The sequence below is a fragment of the Osmerus mordax genome, chromosome 6 (genome assembly GCF_038355195.1).
Source record: "Osmerus mordax isolate fOsmMor3 chromosome 6, fOsmMor3.pri, whole genome shotgun sequence".
Classification (NCBI taxonomy): Eukaryota; Metazoa; Chordata; class Actinopteri; order Osmeriformes; family Osmeridae; genus Osmerus; species Osmerus mordax.
Window position 1 is genome coordinate 12,137,736 of NC_090055.1, and position 22,251 is coordinate 12,159,986.

The window sequence follows — 22,251 nt, forward strand, 5'->3', positions numbered from 1 at the left end:
CTTGAGACGAAAAAGAAATTCTCCAAAATGATTTCTTGATTTTAAGAGTGGGAGAATCACTATGTGGGAATGAAGCTTTAATCCAATACTGGGATGATTATTTAATTAAAAGTGAGAAGACAGAGAGAAAAGAGAGAGAGAGTGCAGGAAAGAGAGGGCGATGAAGGAAGAGATATTGGCTTTGACAGGTAGCCCAGCAGGGGTCTTGCGCGCTGCAGTCTGACTGAAGATCTATTCCTTCACTATAGCGACGCTTCAGGAATGCTGATTAGATATGGCCTATCATTCAGCCTCTGTATATAACCTGACATTCAGCCCCTGTCTATAACCAGACATGCAGTCTCTGTATATAACCTGAAATACAGCCCCTGTCAATAACCAAGCATTCAGCATCTGTCTATAAGAAGACATTTAGTATCTGTCCATAACCAGGCATTCAGTATCTGTCTATAACCTGACATACAGCCCCTGTCAATAACCAGACATTCAGCATCTGTCAATGACCAGACATACAGGGTCTGTCCATAACCAGGCATTCAGCATCTGCTTATAACCAGACATAAAGCATCTTTCTATAAACTAGGTTATCTTTGTTTGTTTCGGCAGGGAGGGGTCAAGTTGACTGTGGTGTGCGTGTGTGTATGTGTTTGTGTATGTCTGGACACTGAAAGAAGTGTGTGTGTGTGTGTGTGTGCATGTGTGCATGTGATTGGGTGTGTGCATGTGTGTGTGTGCATGTGTGTGTGACTTTCACTTTGTTGGGACAACTAGTAACAATATCTACCCCACAGCAGGAAGTCATGGTGGCCAATTACGTGACAGCATCTGGGCTGGCATGTGACAGAGATGAAAGCTGGTGGCTTCTGCTGTGTGTGTGTGTGTGTGTGTGTTTGTGTGCTCACGTAGGTGGAGAGTCTGGCAGCTTTGTCTTTGCGTGTGCATGCGTGTGTGTACATGGTGTGTGTGTGTGTGTGTTTAGGCTACAGGGGGGCATTTAGGGGACAGATATGGATCCTGAATTCTCAGCGGGCTCTGGGAACTGAGAAGTGTGAGACGGCTACACAGTCACTCACAGACCACACCACGGATCGACAAACAGCTCCGCAGATGAGGGGTGTGGCTGACATATTACACGATGACGTAGCCTGGTAAAAACAGCGAACCAGGAACCAGAACGCAATACACACACCATTAGCTTCATTTGAACATAACAAAAATCTTCCATTTCCAGCACATAGGAGGATCCCAGGAAGATGTATGAAGATGTATGAAGTTACCCTTCCCCCGACAATGTTTTTTTCCAGATCCTAAACCGCTCAATCTCTGGATAGTAAAAAACAAACTCTCTTTTAAATAATATCTGTATATAAAACACACAGATAGGAATATGAAAACATCACACACATGCACACACACACTGATAATAAGCAGGGCCCCCTAGTTTGTCTGGGGGCCCTTCTCTGACTTGTTTACATTAGTGGTTGCCATGGTAAACATCTCATGCTGGGTCCGGGGCCAGGGTTGGTATAGGTGCCCTCTGTGCCTGCTGGCAAGCTAACAAAGCCAATGGAGTTGTCACATCTGGTGACAGGAATGTATGTTACATATGTAAATGTACACGTCTTTTTTCTGAATATAATAATGTAGCCTATGTTTAATTGTATTCATGCAGTCCAAAGCTCAGAATCTCACAACCAGAACAGAAACCTGCCTATATTTGCTTCACAGATTTGAAGTAGTTTGTTCATTCAACAGTTTGGTGAGTGATGCCAAGGTTTGTTCAGGGCCCTTTGTCTTCTCCCTCTCCTCTATCAGGTGAGCTGAAAGTTACACTGTATGCAAAGACTTGTGTTTACTGTAATCCAGAGAGGAACTGGGTCTCTGAGTGGGTCTGAGCAGACAGCTGCAGTCCTTCACAGACACACAGCTAATTAGTTCCCCTGGTGTTCCTTCTGTTTTAGACCTTCACTGGCTCACCATTCTGTTACTTCAGACTATATGGAGAGACAGGAGGCAGGAAGGAAGGATGGTAGGAAGGAAGGAAGGATGGTAGGAAGGAAGGAAGGAATTCTGCTGTTACTTTCAGTTCTATTATAGTTTCCATGGTCAGTTGTTTTGTATAGTATAGTATAGTATAGTATAATGTAGTGTAGTACAGTACAGTATTGTATGGTACAGTACAGTACAGTACAGTATTGTATGGTACAGTATAGTACAGTATTGTATGGTACAGTATAGTACAGTATTGTATGCTACAGTATGAGGTTTCATGAGGCCTTTATCTAGGATACACAAGATCATTCACTATTTTCTTAGTTAAAAAACGGATAAGGGATGATTTACATTAAGGTTACATTAAATGTACCTGTAACATGTAACAACATATAACAATACCAATAGCGAAAATATTGCAGGGACATAGGAAGGGCTGTATTAGTAAAATAGTATTAAATGTTACCAGTACAAGTTCTTACAATAGTGTAAGTAGCACAATATGGAGGAGGGGATAAGGCGTGAGGGGATATTGTGAAGGTGAAGAAAAAGATTGAGTTACCAAAATAAGATTGTTAAATGGTAGTTTATGTAACCTTAAGTTGTATTTTTCCAAATACATTATTCAAAAATCCAATTATGGGAAACTCAGATGGTCCACTTTAAAGATGATCATTAGCATCCTCTATACTGTTTCATATTCTGTAACATTTTATTTTTCACCAAAAATCAATTGTATTTATTAAATAATACAAGATATACTGTGTAAGGTCCTTGAACATTGATCACATTAAACTGTCTAAAACACAGCTTGCAAGTTTAGTATTTGACTTTATCCAGATTATCTGCTAAATCTCCTTGGTAATCTTGCCAGAGCTGCACCTGCATTACAATGCTTTAAACTGGATTACTTTACCCAAGAGTATCATTAAACAGTCATCTCTTTATGTATGATTACATAAAAATGCTTTTCTAAACCTTTAACACCTGTATCTCCGGCTAGACTTACTGGTATTGATAATAATTTAATAAATCTGATAATTCAAGGGAAACCAGTCAAACAATAGACTCTCCTTCAAAAATTACTCCACCAAATCTAAGAACATGTTACAAGGCAGGATTACATATTGATTAATGTAAAGCCTTTTTCTGCAGGTAATTATAACGACTTGCTGAGACTGACTGACATGACTTGGAATGAATTGGTTGTATTCTCAGGGTGAATCTGTCCATGCTCTCTGAAAATATTTAGCCGTCTGGATCATTAGAGCTTCTTTTCACTGTAAATCTATAAATCATTATACATTTTAAAAAGGTGTATTAAAAGGGATGGGTTTTTCACTACTAGGTTGTTTAGAAATCGGTCTGAAATACAATCTGCTGTGGATGTAAACTGCAAACCATGAAAGAGGCCAAGAACAGTTTACAGGGCCTTCATGTGATACAGAATAGCATACAAGAAGGTTCATCTGTCTGAACTAAGTATGATAAATAAAGCTATATCTTAAACTAGAGTTTTTGTTACAGTTTTTCTCAATTGCTAAGACAAATTTCTTGAATGTGTACTGTGTTTTCTCCAAACTGTAAACACATTATCATACTTACACTCTTTTGGCCAAACCCTTGACTTTTGACCTAAAATCAAACACTGTAGTCAAAACGTCATACAAACCTAACTTTGAATTCAAAATACACACAAAGCCCTCAAATAAAATCAACCTTCTGAATACCCTTTACACACTGCTGGGAGGAATTGAAAACACTATTATAAAAAGGTTTTCATGAACCATTGACAATAATGTGTTGCTGAATTTTAGATATGTTCCACCTCATGAGTTTGACATGATGTAAATCATTAAAATCACAAATATTGCAATTGTCCTTCTTACAGGATGTTTATTTTCTATTTGCATTATACAGCAATTGCATTTTGAGCTGTTGTTACTGTAGTGGTCACATTATACAAATAGTTGAGTACGCTACTGTACTGTTCATTCTTGGTCAGCATCCTGTCTCTGACCAGGCCTGAGCCTGGTTAAGGGCCTTACCTTTTTATTCATTCGAAACCCTTGATTGCTTTGCTTGTTTACACATGGATAATTGGTTGTTAAGGGTTTTTGAATTGCACTGGTTTGAGTTTACTTATCAAACGAATGACATAATGGTGACAATTGTGTCTGAAAGTGAGAGGTGTGTTTAGACTTTTGAAAAGAAGTGTGAACGAACCTGAGAAATGTGTCAAAAAGGGTAAATTGTGTTCAAAGACTTGGGTAGCCCGGGTGTCAGCCGAACTTAGCCCCGCCCACAAATTATTTTGGTCGGGAATTTGGGTCTGGGGTCGCTCGGTTGGGGAAAAACTATGTCCGAACAAGAGCTGTTCGGACCAATCAAATTGTCAGGGCGGGCTTTATACGATGATGGACAGATGATAAACAGTAACGTAATCAACCACGTCACCAAAGAGCGCTCGGTTTGAATTTTGTTTTCAACAAACAACGTACTACGTTGCTCTGATTGGTTGTAGGTCTATCCAATTGAGCGAAGAGGCATTTTTTTCCGGGTTCGGTTGAAACACGCCCCATACTCACAGCCCAATGGAGCGGTATCAGACTCATATTCTGACTAGAATTATGAGTATGACAACGTCAGGCTAGGGTACATGGTCTTTCTGCTGGGATTTGGCAAAATGGTTTTGGGAGGATGGCTTACACATACCATTTTTGTGTGTTAGCAATCGAGAAAATAGTTAAAGAAAATAATTTGCATCATAAAAAGTTTTCATTCTGCTGTTTCTTTTAAGGATCACAGATCCTTCAATTATGAAAATGAAATATTACAGAGAAATGTTTAATGAGAGAATCAAAATTCTATTCAACAAGTGGCCCTTGTTGAATAGATGCAATAGTTATTCAAAAGTATTTCATACTTCTCTGTTTGTATTTTTGAACTCACTGTGAGTCATTAGACTGCTGAAGGACAAAAAGGTTTTGTGACCCCTTATTTCATGTTTTACATAACTGCTACACTTCCACATCCTGTATGGTCTATAATACATAATCCTGGCATTGGCCTACAAACCTCCATTAGAGATCTTTGAGAAAAAGTATTGTGCTCTTACTGTAAGATCTGAGGCAAGATACTAGCAGCTGGAAAAGGCTTGGCTAGAGCAAAATGCTTCTGCAGCATTTTCACCTATATGTATTCATAAATAAACAATGTAAACAACAAAGTGAAAACTGGCTTTGATGTTGGGGTATAGATCACTACGGTATTATCGGACAACCACTCAGGTGGGATTTAATTTAGTGGAAGATGGATTCTTGATATGTCCTGATACGTATGCTACAGAAAACTATAAAAAGGTGCAAGAGAAAGAAAGATTGGGAAAGAGACAGAGAGAGAGGGGGAGAGACAGAGAGAGAGGGAGAGAGAGAGAGAGAGAGAGAGAGGGGGGGGGAAGAGAGGGGGGAGAGAGAAAGCGATAGAGGGGGAGAGACAGAGAGACAATGGGAGAGACAGAGAGAGAGAGAGAGAGAGAGAGAGAGAGAGAGAGAGAGAGAGAGAGAGAGAGAAAGAGAGAGAGAGAGAGAGAGACAGAGAGCGACAGAGAGAGAGAAAGAGAGAGAGACAGAGAGAAAGAAAGAAAGAAAGAGAGAGGGGGAGAGAGGGGGAGAGAGAGTGGGAGAGACGGAGAGAGAGACGGAGAGACAGAGAGAGTGTGCAAGGGAGAGCAATATATCTCCCGGTGTACAGGATTCCTTTCAAAATATATACTTGATGGTGATATGTGATTCAGCAAATCAATGTTGGAGGTTAAGTCTCCTGTTAAAGACAGTCAAATACAGTTATTCTAACATGCTGTCAATTCCTTACTTAATATAACGATTTAGGCCTATATTAACACCTTCTGCACTGCATTTCAAGGTCTGGGCATAAGCAGTTACTCCAAACATACACATGCATTTTTTTGGACCACTAGCTAGACTTGTGGCAGTTAAATAACCATGTATTGTTATTCCAAAGGTATGGTTATAATTGTATTAAATGTATATCTACATTTGTAGTTCATTCTCTTAAAACCCTGTCTTGGTTTTCTCAGTTTGTCCATTGAAAAAAAAACAAAATTGCCATGCGTGGAAATTATTGTTCCACGCATGGCAATATTCTGCCATCTGTTGGTGGGAAAAGTGAAATCTTCATTTACTGTAAAATAAACTAAAAATAGATATTGCTGTATTATATAGAGAAATTGATTGCTCTAAACCATAAAGCCCATATTCCTTATAGAGGAAGCTACACTGCACATGCACCTACCTGATAGGTAGATAGACAGAGAAGATCACTCTGCTTTACCCAAAGATCTGTTTTAATTCAAGGCAGTCAATGACATTGCCTCAAACACTTGTGGGCCTGTATGGAAAATTTAAATATAACCAAGCTGACTGTCCTAATGTAAATGACTAAATGTAAATGTAAATCAGTCTGAAACTGGTTTTGTCACGGCAACAATCCTATCATTGGACATTTGCCTAGTGCCCAGGATGTGGAAAGAGTTCCTATTTTTTTCCATTTGTACCATGATAGAAAGCCCACTCACGACAAAGTGATTAGGCAATGGTTGGATGGACTTTTAGCATCGGTCTGTCAGAAAAATGACAAGACATTTTTTTACGTTACACTGAGGCATTATTGTATCTCTTCCGTTAATGCCTGTGCAAATTCAGGACATCCAGGCCCTCTGACCCAAATAGACAGAACAACAGTGAAGATGGATGTTGTTGCTGCCCACACGGTGATAATAACTTCTAGGAGCAGTCCACCTGAAAGCTTTCCTGCCTCCACTTTGGCTGATGACAACAGCTTCATCCGCTCTTATTCGGGGGCCCTTATTTGCTTTGAAATGGTAAGAAAAATATTTCATGCAGATGTTGTTGATGAGCCTATATGTCAAGCCTAAACTCATTTTAACAGATGGGAGACCATGTATTTTGTCACATTTCACATCTTGATGATAGTGGGTGTTGTTTTACCTCAATAATCTACAATTTAAATACCGTGAATAGACCAGTTAGATATTATGCAGCAGGTTCATGCCTTTTCAGAAGAAAACAGTACTTTCTAGTTTCTCTACATAATCTCTGGCTGTCTGTGATGAAGGCTTTACTCCAGGCCAGCACTTGTTTTATTAACCAGCAGGGCAATAAACCAACCATGTTTATAAATATCCTTGTGGGTTATTTGGAAGTAATTTATTGTATTATATTCTAGTGGTGCTGTCATTTGCAAAATGTTTGTAGCAGGGAGAGCATGTAAAAAAGTAGGTAAAATATCACGCTAAATACAATTTGATACAGTTGTGTTTTCCTCTCTTCTCTCATTCTCTCCCCACCCCTCGCACCCTCTCCTTTCTTTTCCTCTCCTCTCCTCAGGTCTTTGGCTTGCTGGTGTGGACTCTGTTAGGAGGATCTGATTACTCTCTCATCCCAGGCTTTGGCTGGGTGATGTTCGTGGCTGTGATGTACTGGGTCCTCACTGTCGTCCTCCTCCTCGCCGGCCTGACTGAGACCAAGATCAGAAATCCCACATTGGTACTGCAGTGAACATCACACACTCTCACACACTCGCACGTACACACACATACAACACACGCATGCACACAAACACACACAGTGACAATCTTTTCACAGTTATGGCTGACTCCATGATGTACTCATGTTAAGTCCTTCTGTCCCCACTTCCCTCCTTTACAAACACACACACACACACGTACACATACCCACACACACATGCAGGGCCTGTGTTTCAACACCAGCGCCACAATATTCTACCTGGTGTCAGCAGCTGTGGACACAGCTTTCGTCAGGAAAGACATTTGGGGAGGTCATAACTTCAACTGCTGGGCAGCATCGTCGGTCAGTAAACACTGAGTATGGGCCAAATACAGATCATGTCTACCCTGGAGATGTAGTTCTTTTTTTATGTGTCTGTATGTGTCTCTATGACTCTAGCTATGGATTCTATTCAATTAGTGTATTGGGCCCAATGTTTAGTTTTTCCTTTTTGTATTTGTCATTCTGTAGATGCTGAAACATTCTCTGTATACATGTAAAGTGTGTATTCTGTGCGTGCCATTGGACTTTTATCAGCAATTTGTTATTCAAACTGTTTTTTTTGCATGTCGTCTTCTCTCCTCCCCTCCTTGTTGACTCTTCTCTGCAGTTCTTTGCCTTCCTGGTGACCCTTTGCTATGCAGGAAGCACCTATCTCAGTTTTCAAACTTGGCGATCCAAAGATGGCGAGCAGTAGAATGACAGGCTGCTTTGTGTTCTTCACTCTTGGGATTTTCAAGATTGAAAGGGTACACTTTCTTGTGTCCGAAGAGGCAAGAACACACGAACCATGTTGTCACTACAAAGATGTCAGTCGACTTATCTTCCTGGAATAAAGAAAATTGTGAACATTACTGTAATGAATATAACTAAAAACTCCAAAAGCCACTGTGTTGTATCGTGATAATAGAATAGTTTGTGATGAAAATAATTAACTGAATGGTGCTAATCTACCAGGCTACAGAAAAGGACACAAAGTACAAAAGAGTAGAAAACAGTAGACAAGGATTCCATAACTCAAAGATGTGCATATTATGGAAGTGGATGTGTAATTCCAGCCCCAGTATACGCATTGTGTGTACAGGCTGTTGGTGTCTGTAGACAGTATGAATTGCCCTGTGTCACCACCATACTCCTAAACAACATTGTAATCTAACAAGTAAGTTTGCATCTTTTTTTTGTTTTCACCACAGTCCATTCCTCAAGGTTTCAGATGTGTGTGCTGTAGACTACATTTCCCAGCAGCTCTGAGACATTTGGTGGCTTGGCTGTACCCGACCAGCTGCTGCAAACAGCACGGTGATCCAGGCCTGGGTTCAGAGGAGCCTCCTATCGCCTTCCCCTCCGACGTTACACCTCAGCACTCCAGTGCAACTCCACTGGTGCAGCATGGCTCCAACACTGCTGACGTTTGGTTTCCAACAAGGTGCTGGGGTGGGGCGAGCGGTCACACCCGTAAAACAGTTGCTACTATCAGCAGCATCTACCCACTATATGCATGTCTACATCGGTTACAAGCATTTGAAAGTTCTGTAAGGTTTACAGGTTAATTTATTTATTTGGGTTTAATCTACTAAATATATATTTACAATGTTTACACAGTTAACTACTTACATATTTGTGTTACACAGTTATTATATGGTTACGATAATCTCCAGAATAAGAATTTGAAAGTTCTTTCTGTGAATTACTGTAAGTATACTTCTTTCTCATATGAAGAGGTAGCAAGCTGCAATAAGAAACGTTTAGCTTTTAAGTAAGGGATTTTTATGCCTCTGAAGATATTTTGCTTAAAAGGTTGAGGTGAGGGCACGGAATATATTTGTATATTGAATTACTATTGATATAAACCATATTATGTGGTTTATGGTATACGGTTTTTGGTCCCAATGAGTGTATGTACAAAAACTATGTTCAAATTTCCTTGACTTTATTCCCCATTAGAAATAACAGTGGCATAGCAGTTCCTGTACATCAACTAAGTATTTATGTTCCTGATACATGCCTGTGTGAACCGATAGACACCCCTCCTTAATTCACAGAGTAATAGTATTCCTCCACACACGCACGCAGACTGCCTGTGAAACATGTAGCGTGTAGAGTGGAACAACTATGTTGTTTATGGTTTTAATGTATAAAAAAAAACTGATGGAAAGCAGCCAACTTGGATTACACACTTGAATTATTTGCATACGATGTTCCATTCCCGATGACTCAAACCTATCTGAGAATAGTTCACACCGTTTACCAGAGGTAGGTCAATGTCACCGTTTACATGGTACACCAAAGCTTGATCAGAACTGGGCCCACGCCCCAGATTCAAACCTATTTAAACTCAGTTTAAACACCCTAAATAGATAATGGTTGATCAATGATAGTCTTGCAGTCGCTGAAAGTCTTCTTTGGATACATATGGGTTTATGTCAATGCTCACCCAGGTCCAATTAAGTGACTCTTTGAAAGAGGTTGTGATAATGCAGGCAGAATCTGAGTGGAGCTCTGTTTTAGCATGTTTATCTAGTACTTTCTACCTGAGAAAGGCTTATCATCTTAGCATTGTAATAATATGTAATAATATTATATCCTAACCCTAACCACTTTATTAAGAAATCAATTCACTACTCTGCATTTTTCAAGGATCATGTACTGTAAAATCCTATCTGAAACACACAATAAAACTCAAAACGAGAACATAAAATAGTTCACACTCACTTAATACATCAAACATTTTACTCTATTTTGTCAAATATCTCTCACCATTTACTGATGAAAATAGATGTAGAACAAGGATGCAGCTGAGATTCCAGATTCCATGTTTAAACATTAGGGGGCAGTATATGCTATGGATCAGTTACCACAGAGAAGAGTCATTATAAACGGATTCCATGCATCCAGAGCTGATATTGGCTCTATGGGGGTGAGATGGTGGCTGATGAAATAAGTTACTTACTGTCTTTTCCAAAGGGACACAAGTCTGTCAGCAAACATGTCATCTTGCCGACTCTCAAAATATTCACAAGAGTTGTATACGGTAAATTACAGCAGTGATACAGGGGAAGAGAATCAGCTGCTGCCCCGTCCAGAGGAAAGTTGCGCTGGACAGGCATGTCAAATGAAGCACTCCGTCTCTCTCTGTCTCAGAAGTCAAGAGGCCGAATCATCATGGCGGTGGAGCGGAGAGAGTAGCTTGAGCCTTTGAAGTAGTGCCACCTGATGCCGTTGAGTTTGCCCGTGTTCTGGCCCTGAGAGTGATACATCCCATTCAGGTTGGAGGGCCCACACGCGTCGAACCACCAACCTGTGTGTGCATGTGTGTGTGTGTGTGTGGGGAGAGGAAGAGAGACCGGGAAAATGAGATGAAGAGAGAGATGAAGAGACAGAAGGGGATAGCGAGTGAGCGAGCGAGAGAGAGAGAGAGAGAGAGAGAGGGGAGAGAGAGGGGAGAGAGAGGGGAGAGAGAGAGAGAGATAGCGTGTGAGAGATGAAGAAAGAGACAGAGTGAGAAAGATCCTTGTACAAACATACAGAATGAAACCACAGACTCTCACTGAACTGCATGCGAATCTATTCTGACCCACCCCATACTAATCTATTGACGGGATTCTCTTTGTATTGCCTTCATCTACAATTCTGTGTTGCCTCATTGCCTTACTGTCTATTTTAAGTCTGTTACTAAAGGCAAGGGATGAGTTGGGGGTGAGGTGTGGATGCTGTGTAAGGGTGTATGAGGGGGAGAAGGAAGGCGCCCTGCTTTAGACATAAAGAAACACGCAGATGTGCACACACACACACACACAAGTACACACACAGATACACACTTAACAGCTGGCATTCCTGGAGCAGTTCTCACCCCCAGTCAGCATAAGGGCACACTTGCAGATGCAGTTATCATTGTCCTTGTCCTTGGTGCTGAAGTCGGCTCCGTTGATAACCAGGCTGCTCTGTCTTCCAGCTGTCCCACTGTGGCTCTTAAGAAACAGCCTGAACATACATACACACACACACACACAAAGTACAGTGCCATGACTGGTGATAGACACAGATCCATTGCTGCTTTGTTCTAGCGCTGACTGGATTAAAAATGACAGATACGAGGAAGTCTCTGAAAGCATTGGAAAGGAGATTACTGTGAAAGGGTGAGTGCTGCAACGTTTTCCTGGTTCAAGACTTGGTTCACTTGTCCCTAGTTAACCCTCTGGCCATAGGGCCATCTCCTCTGTTAGCCATGTCAGGCAGGTCCTCATCTTCTGGTTTCTGAGCCAAGCATCTTGTATGTGTTACCAGCTGTTCAGGGCCGAGCTCCTTTTTCTAATGTCACAGATTTGACAATTTTCTCTTTATTTTAACATCTGACTGATATTAACCTCATGGTTGTACTGTTGGGGGGAGAGCAGACCAACCGTGGCTGTTTAGACTGTGTACATGTGTGTGCGAGTGTGTGTGTTTGTGTCTGTCGCCATAGTTGTGCGCATGCTATTTTGCATCAACATTAAATCTAAGTCACTTTGGCCATATGGACAGGGACAGCTGTGTTTAATAGCTGCATTGCTTCTCTGTGGTCATATATCCAGCTTGTTCATAAGACTTGGGTTTAATGGTGTGCGTGTGGAGGGCAAGTGCCTGGCTTGCACAGAATCCACTGAAAACTCACTGCACATGCAGTGTTTGCCATTCGCTCCCGTTGTCGCTGTTGCATGACTCAAAGGTAGTTGAGTACAAAATAAAAATGACACAAGAGGATAACAACTACCAACCCCTGAAACAGTAGGATAATATGAATCCCTGGTTTAATAGGATAACTCTACTGTGTTCTGTAGACTACTCTACTGTGTATCTTGTAGTAATTCTGGATAGACACGTCATAGTCGTCATACTGTAACTTGATTTTTCTTTTAATTTCCCTTTCAGTACTCAAGTCCTGTATGTTTTAGATGTTTCCCTGATCCCACACACCTGATTCAAATAAAAGGTTGTTAACAAGCTCTGCAGAAGCCTGATAATGATCTGTTCATTTGAATAAGGTGTGTGGGAGCAGGGCACACACAGTACAGTGGGCCCTGAGTACCAGGGGTTTTGCATTGCCATATGGAGTGTGTGCGAGTGTCTGTGTGTGCATGTGTGTTTACTGAGTACTAATCCTGTGAATCTGATTAATCCTGGTTAGAGTGTGGGAAACAGAATGAGTTTGATCCCATTTAGATCCCATCAAAAACTGTTATTCTTTGTTGGGAAATGAAGCAATTCATCTTCGAATGGCTTGTCTTGGCATGTCTCCATGACAACTGCTATCAGATATCATGGATATGGAAAGAGAGGTAGAACCGGCCAAGAATTGAATGAAAAACAATTTATTTTACATTAGTTTTTTGCCAAAAAATAAATAATCATAAGAATAATTTACTGAGAAAAATGCCAGAAGTATGGATTTATGAGGGGACAGATAAAATAGATCATGATATGAGTGAGTAACTTCCCCAGAGCATCCTTGTCCCTCATTCAGTTGCTATTGCACCACCAAGCATCTCACATTCACAGCAGGCAACACATTTCAACGGCTTTGTTGCACTGTTGTTGCACAATGTAATTTTAAATATCTATTTTAGATTTTACATATTTTTTAGTTCTTTAGAATTAGTCTACAGACTATTGAAAATTTCAACTTTTTAGTTTAAGATCCGTATATGTTTATTGTATTCACCTTCCTGGCACAGTAAATTCCTTGTTTTTATGAACTTACTGTACATGGCGAATAAACCGAATTCTGATTCTGATTTCTGTTTGTCATTTTATCTTTTATATAATCCCTATGACTATGTAATGAGAGGATGTTCAGTGCAGGTCTAGGATCAGCTGTCCTGTGAGAGATTAACCCATCTCATTGCCAAGAGACACAGAAAATACGTAAATCCAAGATCTGTAGGGGCAGAGTGTAGGAGCACTATCCTATCAACTCTTTGGTAGTACTGTTGTATTAACATCTATGCAACCTCCTTTGACTACTCAACCTTCTCTTCCTCCTTTCCTCTCCTTCATTTCCCTTCATTCCCTCCCTGTCCTTTCCCTTCTCTATAGTCCTACTACTCTTCCTCCAGCATATACCATTTACACCTCCTGTTTGTACTTTCCACCTCTCCTCTGCTCTATTCTCCTCTTCTCCCCATCTCTTCTCCTCCCCTCCCGTCATCTCACCTGTAGTTATGTTTTTCGCTGGCGACGGCAAAGCGGTCGTACAGGGAGAAGGCTGTCTGTCCATCCCAGTCAGTCAGCTCCACCCTCAGGATGTACGGACGCTGGCTGGTCAGCAGGAAGAGCAGCTCGTTACCCAGCCAGTGCTCTCCAAACACACTGCCAAAACCCTGAAAAAGAGGAAGGGGTAGAGAGAGAGAGAGAGAGAGAGAGAGAGAGAGAGAGAGAGAGAGAGAGAGAGAGAGAGAGAGAGAGAGAGAGAGAGGACAAAGAGGAGGAAGGTTGATTCTATTTGTGTGGGAAGTGAAGAAATGGGTGGGTTTAGGAATGAAGGGGTGGGGGTGAAAGTGTGTTTGTGTGTTTGCGTGTGTGATTAGAAGGATCAAGCAGCAAATCAACCAGGGAGAGGCAGTCAAGATGGCAGCCATTGTATTCAGGTGTCTTTGCCAGCCCAGCTCCACACTTTGTTAGGCCTCTGCTGGAAGGCTGCCATCCTGTGCTTAGCACCGCTAACAAGACCATCCAAGGCCAGGCAGGCCCTGTTAGCCTGTTAGCATTGTCAGTCTTGTTTGCACTGCTAGCCTGTTAGCATTCCCTTACGAAAAAGAAGTATACTTAAAGTTTAATTTGTAAGTATACTTAAGTATTAAAAGTATACTATTATCATGGTACTTAAAGTATACTAGCAGTGTACTTATTTAAATACTATTTTTGTACTAAGTAAACTGAATTGGCCCACTTTTTAGGTCATTTAGTACACTTTAAAGTATACTTATAGTGTATTTGAGGTTTACTTTTGAATACTGTAAAGTAACCTGTTTATGCACTTTCAGTTCATGAAGTATACTTCCTAAAGTACTTCAAAGTATACCTTGGAATACTATAAAGTAACCTGTGTAGTGCACTTTCAGTTCATGAAGTATACTTCCTAAAGTACCTCAAAGTATACTTTGCAATACTTTCAAGTGCACTTTCAAATAATGTAAGTTACTTCAAGTAATAAATTTAATAAATGTCCATTTACTATGATTTACTAACATTTTTAAATGTTTAGGGGCCCCTCAAACGCCGCCGATCTTGCGTCACTTGACGAGAACGGGGGCCTTCGCCAAGTGACACTGCAGATTTATAGCTGAAAGAAGCTATTGACTGCTCCAACTTTGTAATAATAAAAGTAAAAACACTACATTCTAAGCAGACACACCAAAAATATATATAATGAAGTTACATTTGTATTTCGAACAAACGGCAAACTTATCAGCAAATTTTAACACTATTTACCGCCTTGCATCATGGGAATTTACCAGCCAATGAGCCACGCTATCTTAATTTTTTCACGTTGTTATTTCGTTCTTCAGTCAGTTTGACAGTGTAACCTTCAACCTTCATGCATAATGCAACCCTTCTGTCTGTCTGTCAACAACACCTTCCACACTACAGAATATTGCTGACACAATACATATAGTTGTGTCCCCTCTTGTGCTATTGCTGTTAGTAATGGTGTGGTGTGGTTTTGGTCAAATGGTATGAGTGTGAATGTGATGTTTTGATTCTCCTTTCTCCCACCATCTTGTACTCCTTCCAGGTGCGGTGGAAGTCTGTGGTCCCGTCTGACCTGAGCTGGATGACCGTCCACCCGCCCCGGGATGACTCCATGTTACAGTACACCTGAGAACTCACAGGAAACACCACACACACACACACACACACATACTGTCTCGAAACAAGGTTCAAGAAACAACCTCCATTACGGTTGAGCCTAACATTTGTGTCTGCTTTGCTCCTGCTGTTCTTTTCTTTGGAAAATAATCTAAAGGCATGCTCCAAGATAAATCCCTTCAAGCAAATCCCTTCAAGTATTCAGTTCATGTACTTGACCCAGGTTGGACACTAAGCTGCATGGTGGCCAACTACACTCCACCATATAAGTACAATGAGACCACTGTCGGTCTGATCTGAGAATAGTTCTATACTCAGAGCCAGCCATTCGAGAGCTGGCTGGCTGGCTGACTGATCGTCTGGTTTGTATGGTGCTTGCTTTCTGCTGACTGGGGAGGCCAGCCAGAGTCCAGCAGTATTTCTAGAGCTCATGCATTCTGCAGGCACTGACTCTTGAGCTAACCCATACCAAGCATAGACCAGGCTAATGTTGCACCATATCCTTACTTCCTGGAACATTGTATATGTTACAGACAGAGGACGTGTGACCTTGATATCTATATATTCTATAACAGTCAAATTGCTTCTTGGCACTTTCCCGCAAAGCAGCTTGTCACTAGTACTGTGATGTCTTCCATTGGCGTTTGTGCACAGTGGATCAAGCCCATGACGTGTATTTCAACAAACTCTATATTTAACACATCGTGTCTAACCACCACATGCTATTATGAAGTCCAAAGCGAGCCTGTGGGGCTGGCCTGATGGGTTGGTATACTGTAGGTGTGATTGTGGAATCTTGACACTGGGAGAAGGAGACCACCAGAAAGATGTTCTCCTCTGAGGTCATGATGTTGTGTAAATAGAGATGTGAAGCCTTGACGCTCTAGAGATGGATGTGAGTGCAGGTACACAGGTGTTTTTGCAAGTTTTTAAAAGTAATTGATCCATGTTAGGGCCTGCAATCAAATCCCCATCCCCAGACAGTGTGGTGTCCTACCTTCCTGGTGTCCAGTACAGATGTATGGATGGTGTAGACCCCACTGCTGTTGAAGCCTGCTTGGTGGACATCAGCACAGTCCCTGAACCTCCTCTCCTCATCTCTCTGCTTGAAGCTGGGCAAGGCCACTGATGAAACAGATCAGGAAATGGAGGAAAAACACTTCCTGGCTAGGATCCAGTTGGAGTCGTCGTTAACCTAGAGATTCCTTTTTTATATATACTGTAACTTACATATATAAGATATGTAACTTGTTTTCTAGTTGTAGTGGACAGAGACAGTTAGAAAGGAAATGTATGGGAGAGAGAGAAGGGAAGATTTGAAGATATTGCCCAGGTCGGATTCAAACCCAGGCAGCTGCGTTAGGGCATCAGCCCCTATTGGACGTGCTCTACCGTGTGAGTTACCAGGGCAACCCAATCGGGAGATTCAAATTGATTTCAAACTTCTTTCTGTATCGAGTGGTCAATGTTTTGGCACTGTCCAGCTGAGATCTCTCCCTCCTGTATTAATTTGGCTGTTAGTTTGGCTATTCTGAGTGTAGGATTGTATGAATCATCCAAAGATTAGGCAACGGTTGTGTAACCCCACTGAAATGATTAAGTGGCAAATTCATGAATACATTCTACAGTTTTCAACATGTCCCATAGTTCATGGTGTTCTAGACCAGACATGAATCGCAGAACATGTTCTTGTAAAATGATCTGGAGTGCATCAAAAGTGGCTGTTAAAAAGTTACTGTATTTTTGGTGAGTCAATGTAAAGCAGAAATCTCAGGCTATAAATCATTTTACTGCTCTTCTGTGGTTGCTGTACAGTCAGAAACTTTAACCAAGTCTTGAACGACAGATCCCTTACTCACATCAAACCAAAAGCACTTCTATACCAATATATGTCACAAAAGTCATCCTCAAATATCTAAATGCTGGTCTTAAAATGGATATAAATAGTAAGCTCTGACAGAATAGGTTTGGGATGGACAGGTGAATCCTAAAGGTGTAACTTTTGTTATTGTCCCTAGTACACCCCAAGACTTTGGTCAAACGCAATTTGGGGTCTACATAAAATATTTGGAGTATGCATACATTAGCTACAGTCGTTAGTTACATTACATTCCAAAACACATGGCACAGTCACAAATGTAAAGAGAAACATTACATGTACATAACTTATGCCCAAGACTTATAAAATAGTTATGCCTGACCATCGCACTTACAGTTTATGAGTTTGTTGAACATCCAAAACCATCGGAGTTGGCCCACTATTTTGCGCCACAGCTGCCACAGCTGCCTGTCCACTAGTTTTTGGAGTGTGTGCGGGGGAATTTGTGCTCATTCAGCCACAAAAGCATTCGGGTGGTTGGGTGATTAGACCTGGCGTGAAGATTGCATTCAAATTTATCCCAAATGTGTTTGATGGTGTTTAGGTCGGGCTAGTGACGTTTTTCCAAGCCAAATTCAATGAGACATTTCTGTATGGGCCATCTGCAAGCCAAGTCTAATCACCCAACATCAGTGCATAACCTCTCCAATGCTCTTGTGGCTGAATGGAAGCAAATCTGGCATCAATGCTCCAACGTCTGTTGGAAAGTCTTCCCAGAAAAGTGAAGGCAGTTACAGAAGCAAATTGGGAACCAATTCTGTTTTCATGCCCACGGTTTTGGAATGAGAGGTTCAACTAGCAGGTGTCCATACACTGAGTGCTGTCCACATACTATTGCCATGTGATGTGTTTGAGGGAATATGCCATATGGAGAGACATTGGTGGATAGTTACCCCTGTCCTTGGAGCAGAGTCTGAGCAGGTTGTTGACAGTGTCAGTAAGCTGCTGCTGCTGGCTCATCAGGATGCTGTTGTTCCCTATGGCCTGCTCCAGGCGGGTCTGCAGCTCGGCGATCGTTGCGTTCTGCCTGGCCAGGAGCACACGCAGACCGGACATCTCACCGAGCAGGGATTCCAAACCGTCTCCATGGCGAAGCTTCGTTTCCTGGATCCGCTGTTCCAGCAAGCTGACCTCACGAGGGGGGAAAGAGAAAGAGGTCATCGCCATGACTGGTGTCCAGGTCTCAGACAGGACTGCTCTGTTGGTTCTTCATGACTTAATCCGACTAAGCCTCCTTACCCATTCTTGTCATGCAGCTGTCTGATGTCAGTAGACTGCTGGAGCAGCCTAGTCTCCAGCTTGTTGGTGGACAGGGAGTTCTCCAACAGCTGGATCTCCAACCTCGATGTCTGATTCAACACCTGGCGGTCATAAAGTACTGCATTAGGCTTAGCCTATGTCCAGGGCGTCTGCCCAGAGTTCAAAGGCCAGTCTGGACATCAGTATGTTACAAACTGTGAGCATTCTCGTCTGCTCTGACTGAGTCAGTGGCGTGCAATATGTTGCTATAGTGACCTTTACTGCACCTGGGTCTCTACATCCGTCAGCTTCCTGGTGTGCTGAGCAGTCTGGGAGATGAGGTTGGTGCTCAAATCCAAGATGGCTGCAGTTTGGGTGTGTACTGCGTTCTGCTGCATTTTAGCCATCTCCCCCCCAAGATTGTTCTTCACGTAGCGTTCAATCTGGAAGGAAAGACAATAAACAGTCACCCCAACACACGCAGGGTCACACAGATACAGCCCTGTGCAACAGGTTGCTTAACCAGTATCTTACTGGACAGAAAATTGACATGTATTTCAAAAGAATAAGAGATGCATAATAGCATTAAAATTCATCAGACTATTTCATATATTTCATATATATGTCAACATAATGTGCTTGTTCACTGTGCGAATGTGGAATTTGGGAAATATTTTGAAACTGTTTAGTATCCCTTGAGTCATGTGAAATGAAATGTTACATGGCGGATGACTTTGCAAAGCGTTTGTACAGATGTAACATATCAAATCATATTTTCATAAAATACTTCCCATAAAATGACATATTTATCTTTGAAACCAACCAGAAATAACAAAAAGAGGAGCAGAGGGACAGGAAATTAAATTGAAGTGTTATGGTCCCACATGGTCCCAATGAAGTAGTTGCACATTTATTTCACTCATTGATTCAAGATTTTGGAACCCTAATCCTGTGTTGATAACTCTTGAAGATTCTCCTGGTTCTGGTCTGCTACCTGGAGAGTCAGAGACGGAGAGGGGGGGACGGGGGGGGGGGGCGGGGGGGGGGGGGGGGGCAGAGTTGCTGAGTTACAGCTTCATTCACGGGGGAGAAATCAGTCATGGGATTCTGTCGTTTACCGGGGCTGTCTGGTGATTGTGGTTGCCAACATCATTACACCTACTCCCCCGATATGGACGATTATTTCAGCATTTGTCGAGGCTCGAGGTTTTCCCAGAGACCACAGTCATTATCTCTTCACCTCAGGGTCTTTTACACCGTAATTCGTTTTATATTTGATACTTTCAAACTCTGACTTTAGTTCTAAATAATCACTCCAAGCTATTATGAAGTGTCTTTGTGTGTGTGTAGCTGTGAATAGATATATATATATATAGATAGATAGATGGTTGTTGTTCACAGTAGAGGGGGGATTTGAACTTGCGACTTCTTGATCTTTTGTCAATGCTCTACCACAAGCTATACTCCCAACCCAGACTCGACTAATGGATTCAACCACCTCAGACCTAACTAAAGGATAACAATCACAGAGAATTAGTACTAGAACGTCCAGACTAAACATGTCATGACAGTACGACACTATTGTGTGTTCCACAGTTAGTTCAGAAACAGAGAAGAAGCGCTGGTCTGTGCACCAGAACGAGCCATTACAGTGAGAGTTTTGTTGACATGTATTGCACGCATATAGCTCACACAAAGTCCCTCTCAAGCCATACATTCATTAGGTTGGTACATGCGTGCCATTGGTGGAGTTTATGGGGGAGAAAGTTTGAGGAGGTTTGTTATGCAGGGTTGTTAGTTCATTTGAGGTACCCAAGCTTCGGACCCGCTCCAAATATCTCAAATGTTCAAGAGCCATGATATAGGTCTGTGGTTGGACCTCACTCACATTCAGACGCTGGTTACGGTGACTTGTTATGTCCGGTTTCTAAATCATTGAGACAAAATGGAGGATGTAGGAATCCAGACACGCATGTATCTTCATCCTGTCAAACGTTTTCCCTGGTGGGTTTCAAATACACACGCCAGGAACATCAAGGGTCAAGCGCAAAGTCAAGACCAGTGTGCACATAAATTGAGCTTACAAGCACTTAGCAAGATCCCATATGCAGTTCATTTATACCAGAATTCAATATATTAAAATATTTTTTTGAAGTACCAATAGTGTAATTATTTATTGAGCCACCAGGGGGAGGTCCTAACCCCTCAACATGAGTAAAAATAAATGTGCTTTTGACTCCATCAGGTCACTGAATAGAGAACTGACAGCCACCGTTCGACACTGCCCCATCCATTGAAGGTGTTAAAAGCAAATTTTTATGTAACTTCATTGTCTCCTTTGCAGTGTGCACCTCATTCTTAGAGGCCACTACAGGGCAGTAGGAAACTTTCAGCCAATTAGTTCCAGCAGCCCACTCGGTGGTGTTCCTGTGCTGTTGGCTCTGAGCCCAGCCAGCAAGGACACAGAGACAGCAGGACATTTCTCTACCTACCATAGACACAAACGTATTAGCAGGATAGTCAAGTTACCTCAGAGTGACAGTTCACATTTCTATTCTGCATTCCTTACTTTCTATGCATGCTCATTGAAATTTGATTGAGTTGCTTTCAGAAAGATAATGGATCTACCTACCTGATGATGGTGAGGAAAGTCAAGAACAAAAAAAAAGGTGTACTTTCCCTTTACTCACGCATGAAGGGCAGTTAGCAGCAAGTCTTACCTTGCGGAGCCACTGAGTGTAGTTCTCCATGAGGTCTTCCAGATGTTGGATCCTCGGGCTGGGGGGGTTGGGAGGCTGGTGGGGAGGATCCCCCTGCAGTGTGTTCTCCACGTCCTGCCCCCCTGACGCCCCGTGCCAGCAAGCAGGACCCCCAGCCACAGCCCTGTGTTCAGGCAGAAGGAAGGTGTAGCTGCAGGGTCCGTGCTGGATGGAGAAGTCCCGGCGATAGGCAGCAGGAGAAGGGCTGGTTGTGTTAGCGGTGCTGCTACTTCCAGATGGTTCCCCGGTTGGCTCCCCCAAACTCACACACACCAGCAGGGCCTGCAGGAGTAGCGACCAGGGCAGGGGGGAAGGAGGCCACAGCATGGCGGCTACCTGGACACGACACAGTCCTCAAATGGTCCTCCTGAATAAGATAGCCTGACTAACTGTCTCTCAGAACATCGCAGGTCTGTCAGTCCCCTATTCAGAGGGTCTGGAGGGAAACAGGGCATGAAGACTGGTTCCCACCAGTGGACACGGATGAAGAATCCCCAGCATCGTCAGTGTGGAGGACATTCTCTTAAGCCGTCCCCTTAAATTACAGCAGAGAAGTTCACGGTCATTGTAAGTGCTGTGAAAAAGAAATGGTCAAGCTGTCTTAGCGAGAGTCCGCTGTATCTACTACGTCGTAGTCCAGTGTTCTGGGATAATGGCTTGTTGCCGACTAAGAGTTTCTCATCTGGATGGCTGCCTCTTTTTTTAAAGGGACGTTCCTCTTGTGAGCTCTCAGAGCTGTAGGGGGGGGGGGGGGGGGGGGATTTGAGGGGGGCAGGCAGTGGGGTGTTGCAGTAAACTGGAACGTCAAACTCTGGGCGAGCTCCATGCCTTCCATACTGAAGGCCTGGAATGGAATGTAGAGAGAGAGAGAGAGAGAGCGAGCGAGAGAGTGTTTGTGTATGTGCGCGCAGGGAAGATATCCACGGCA

The 22,251-nt window shown here is 42.3% G+C and overlaps 2 protein-coding genes across 3 annotated transcripts; one reads left to right on the forward strand and one right to left on the reverse strand.

Moving 5' to 3' along the window:
• The first annotated feature begins 6,684 nt into the window (after positions 1-6,684).
• On the forward strand, positions 6,685-8,438 carry cmtm8b (CKLF-like MARVEL transmembrane domain containing 8b). Its single transcript, XM_067238725.1, has 4 exons — positions 6,685-6,895; positions 7,422-7,580; positions 7,785-7,904; positions 8,212-8,438. The coding sequence occupies exons 1-4, from the start codon at positions 6,761-6,763 to the stop codon at positions 8,296-8,298; spliced, it is 501 nt and encodes a 166-aa protein (XP_067094826.1). The 5' UTR covers positions 6,685-6,760; the 3' UTR covers positions 8,299-8,438.
• A 1,072-nt stretch (positions 8,439-9,510) lies between these two features.
• LOC136944616 (angiopoietin-1-like) lies at positions 9,511-21,973 on the reverse strand. 2 transcript variants are annotated; one of them, XM_067238446.1, is made up of 9 exons: positions 21,285-21,973; positions 18,852-19,007; positions 18,565-18,686; positions 18,219-18,451; positions 16,444-16,571; positions 15,354-15,455; positions 13,791-13,957; positions 11,452-11,582; positions 9,511-10,843 (listed from the first exon to the last, which is right to left on the reverse strand). In XM_067238446.1, the coding sequence occupies exons 1-9, from the start codon at positions 21,648-21,650 to the stop codon at positions 10,746-10,748; spliced, it is 1,503 nt and encodes a 500-aa protein (XP_067094547.1). In that variant the 5' UTR covers positions 21,651-21,973; the 3' UTR covers positions 9,511-10,745. The 2 variants fall into 2 exon arrangements, with proteins under 2 accessions (XP_067094547.1, XP_067094546.1); XM_067238445.1 differs by having other exon boundaries at positions 9,511-10,899.
• Between the last annotated feature and the right edge of the window lie 278 nt (positions 21,974-22,251).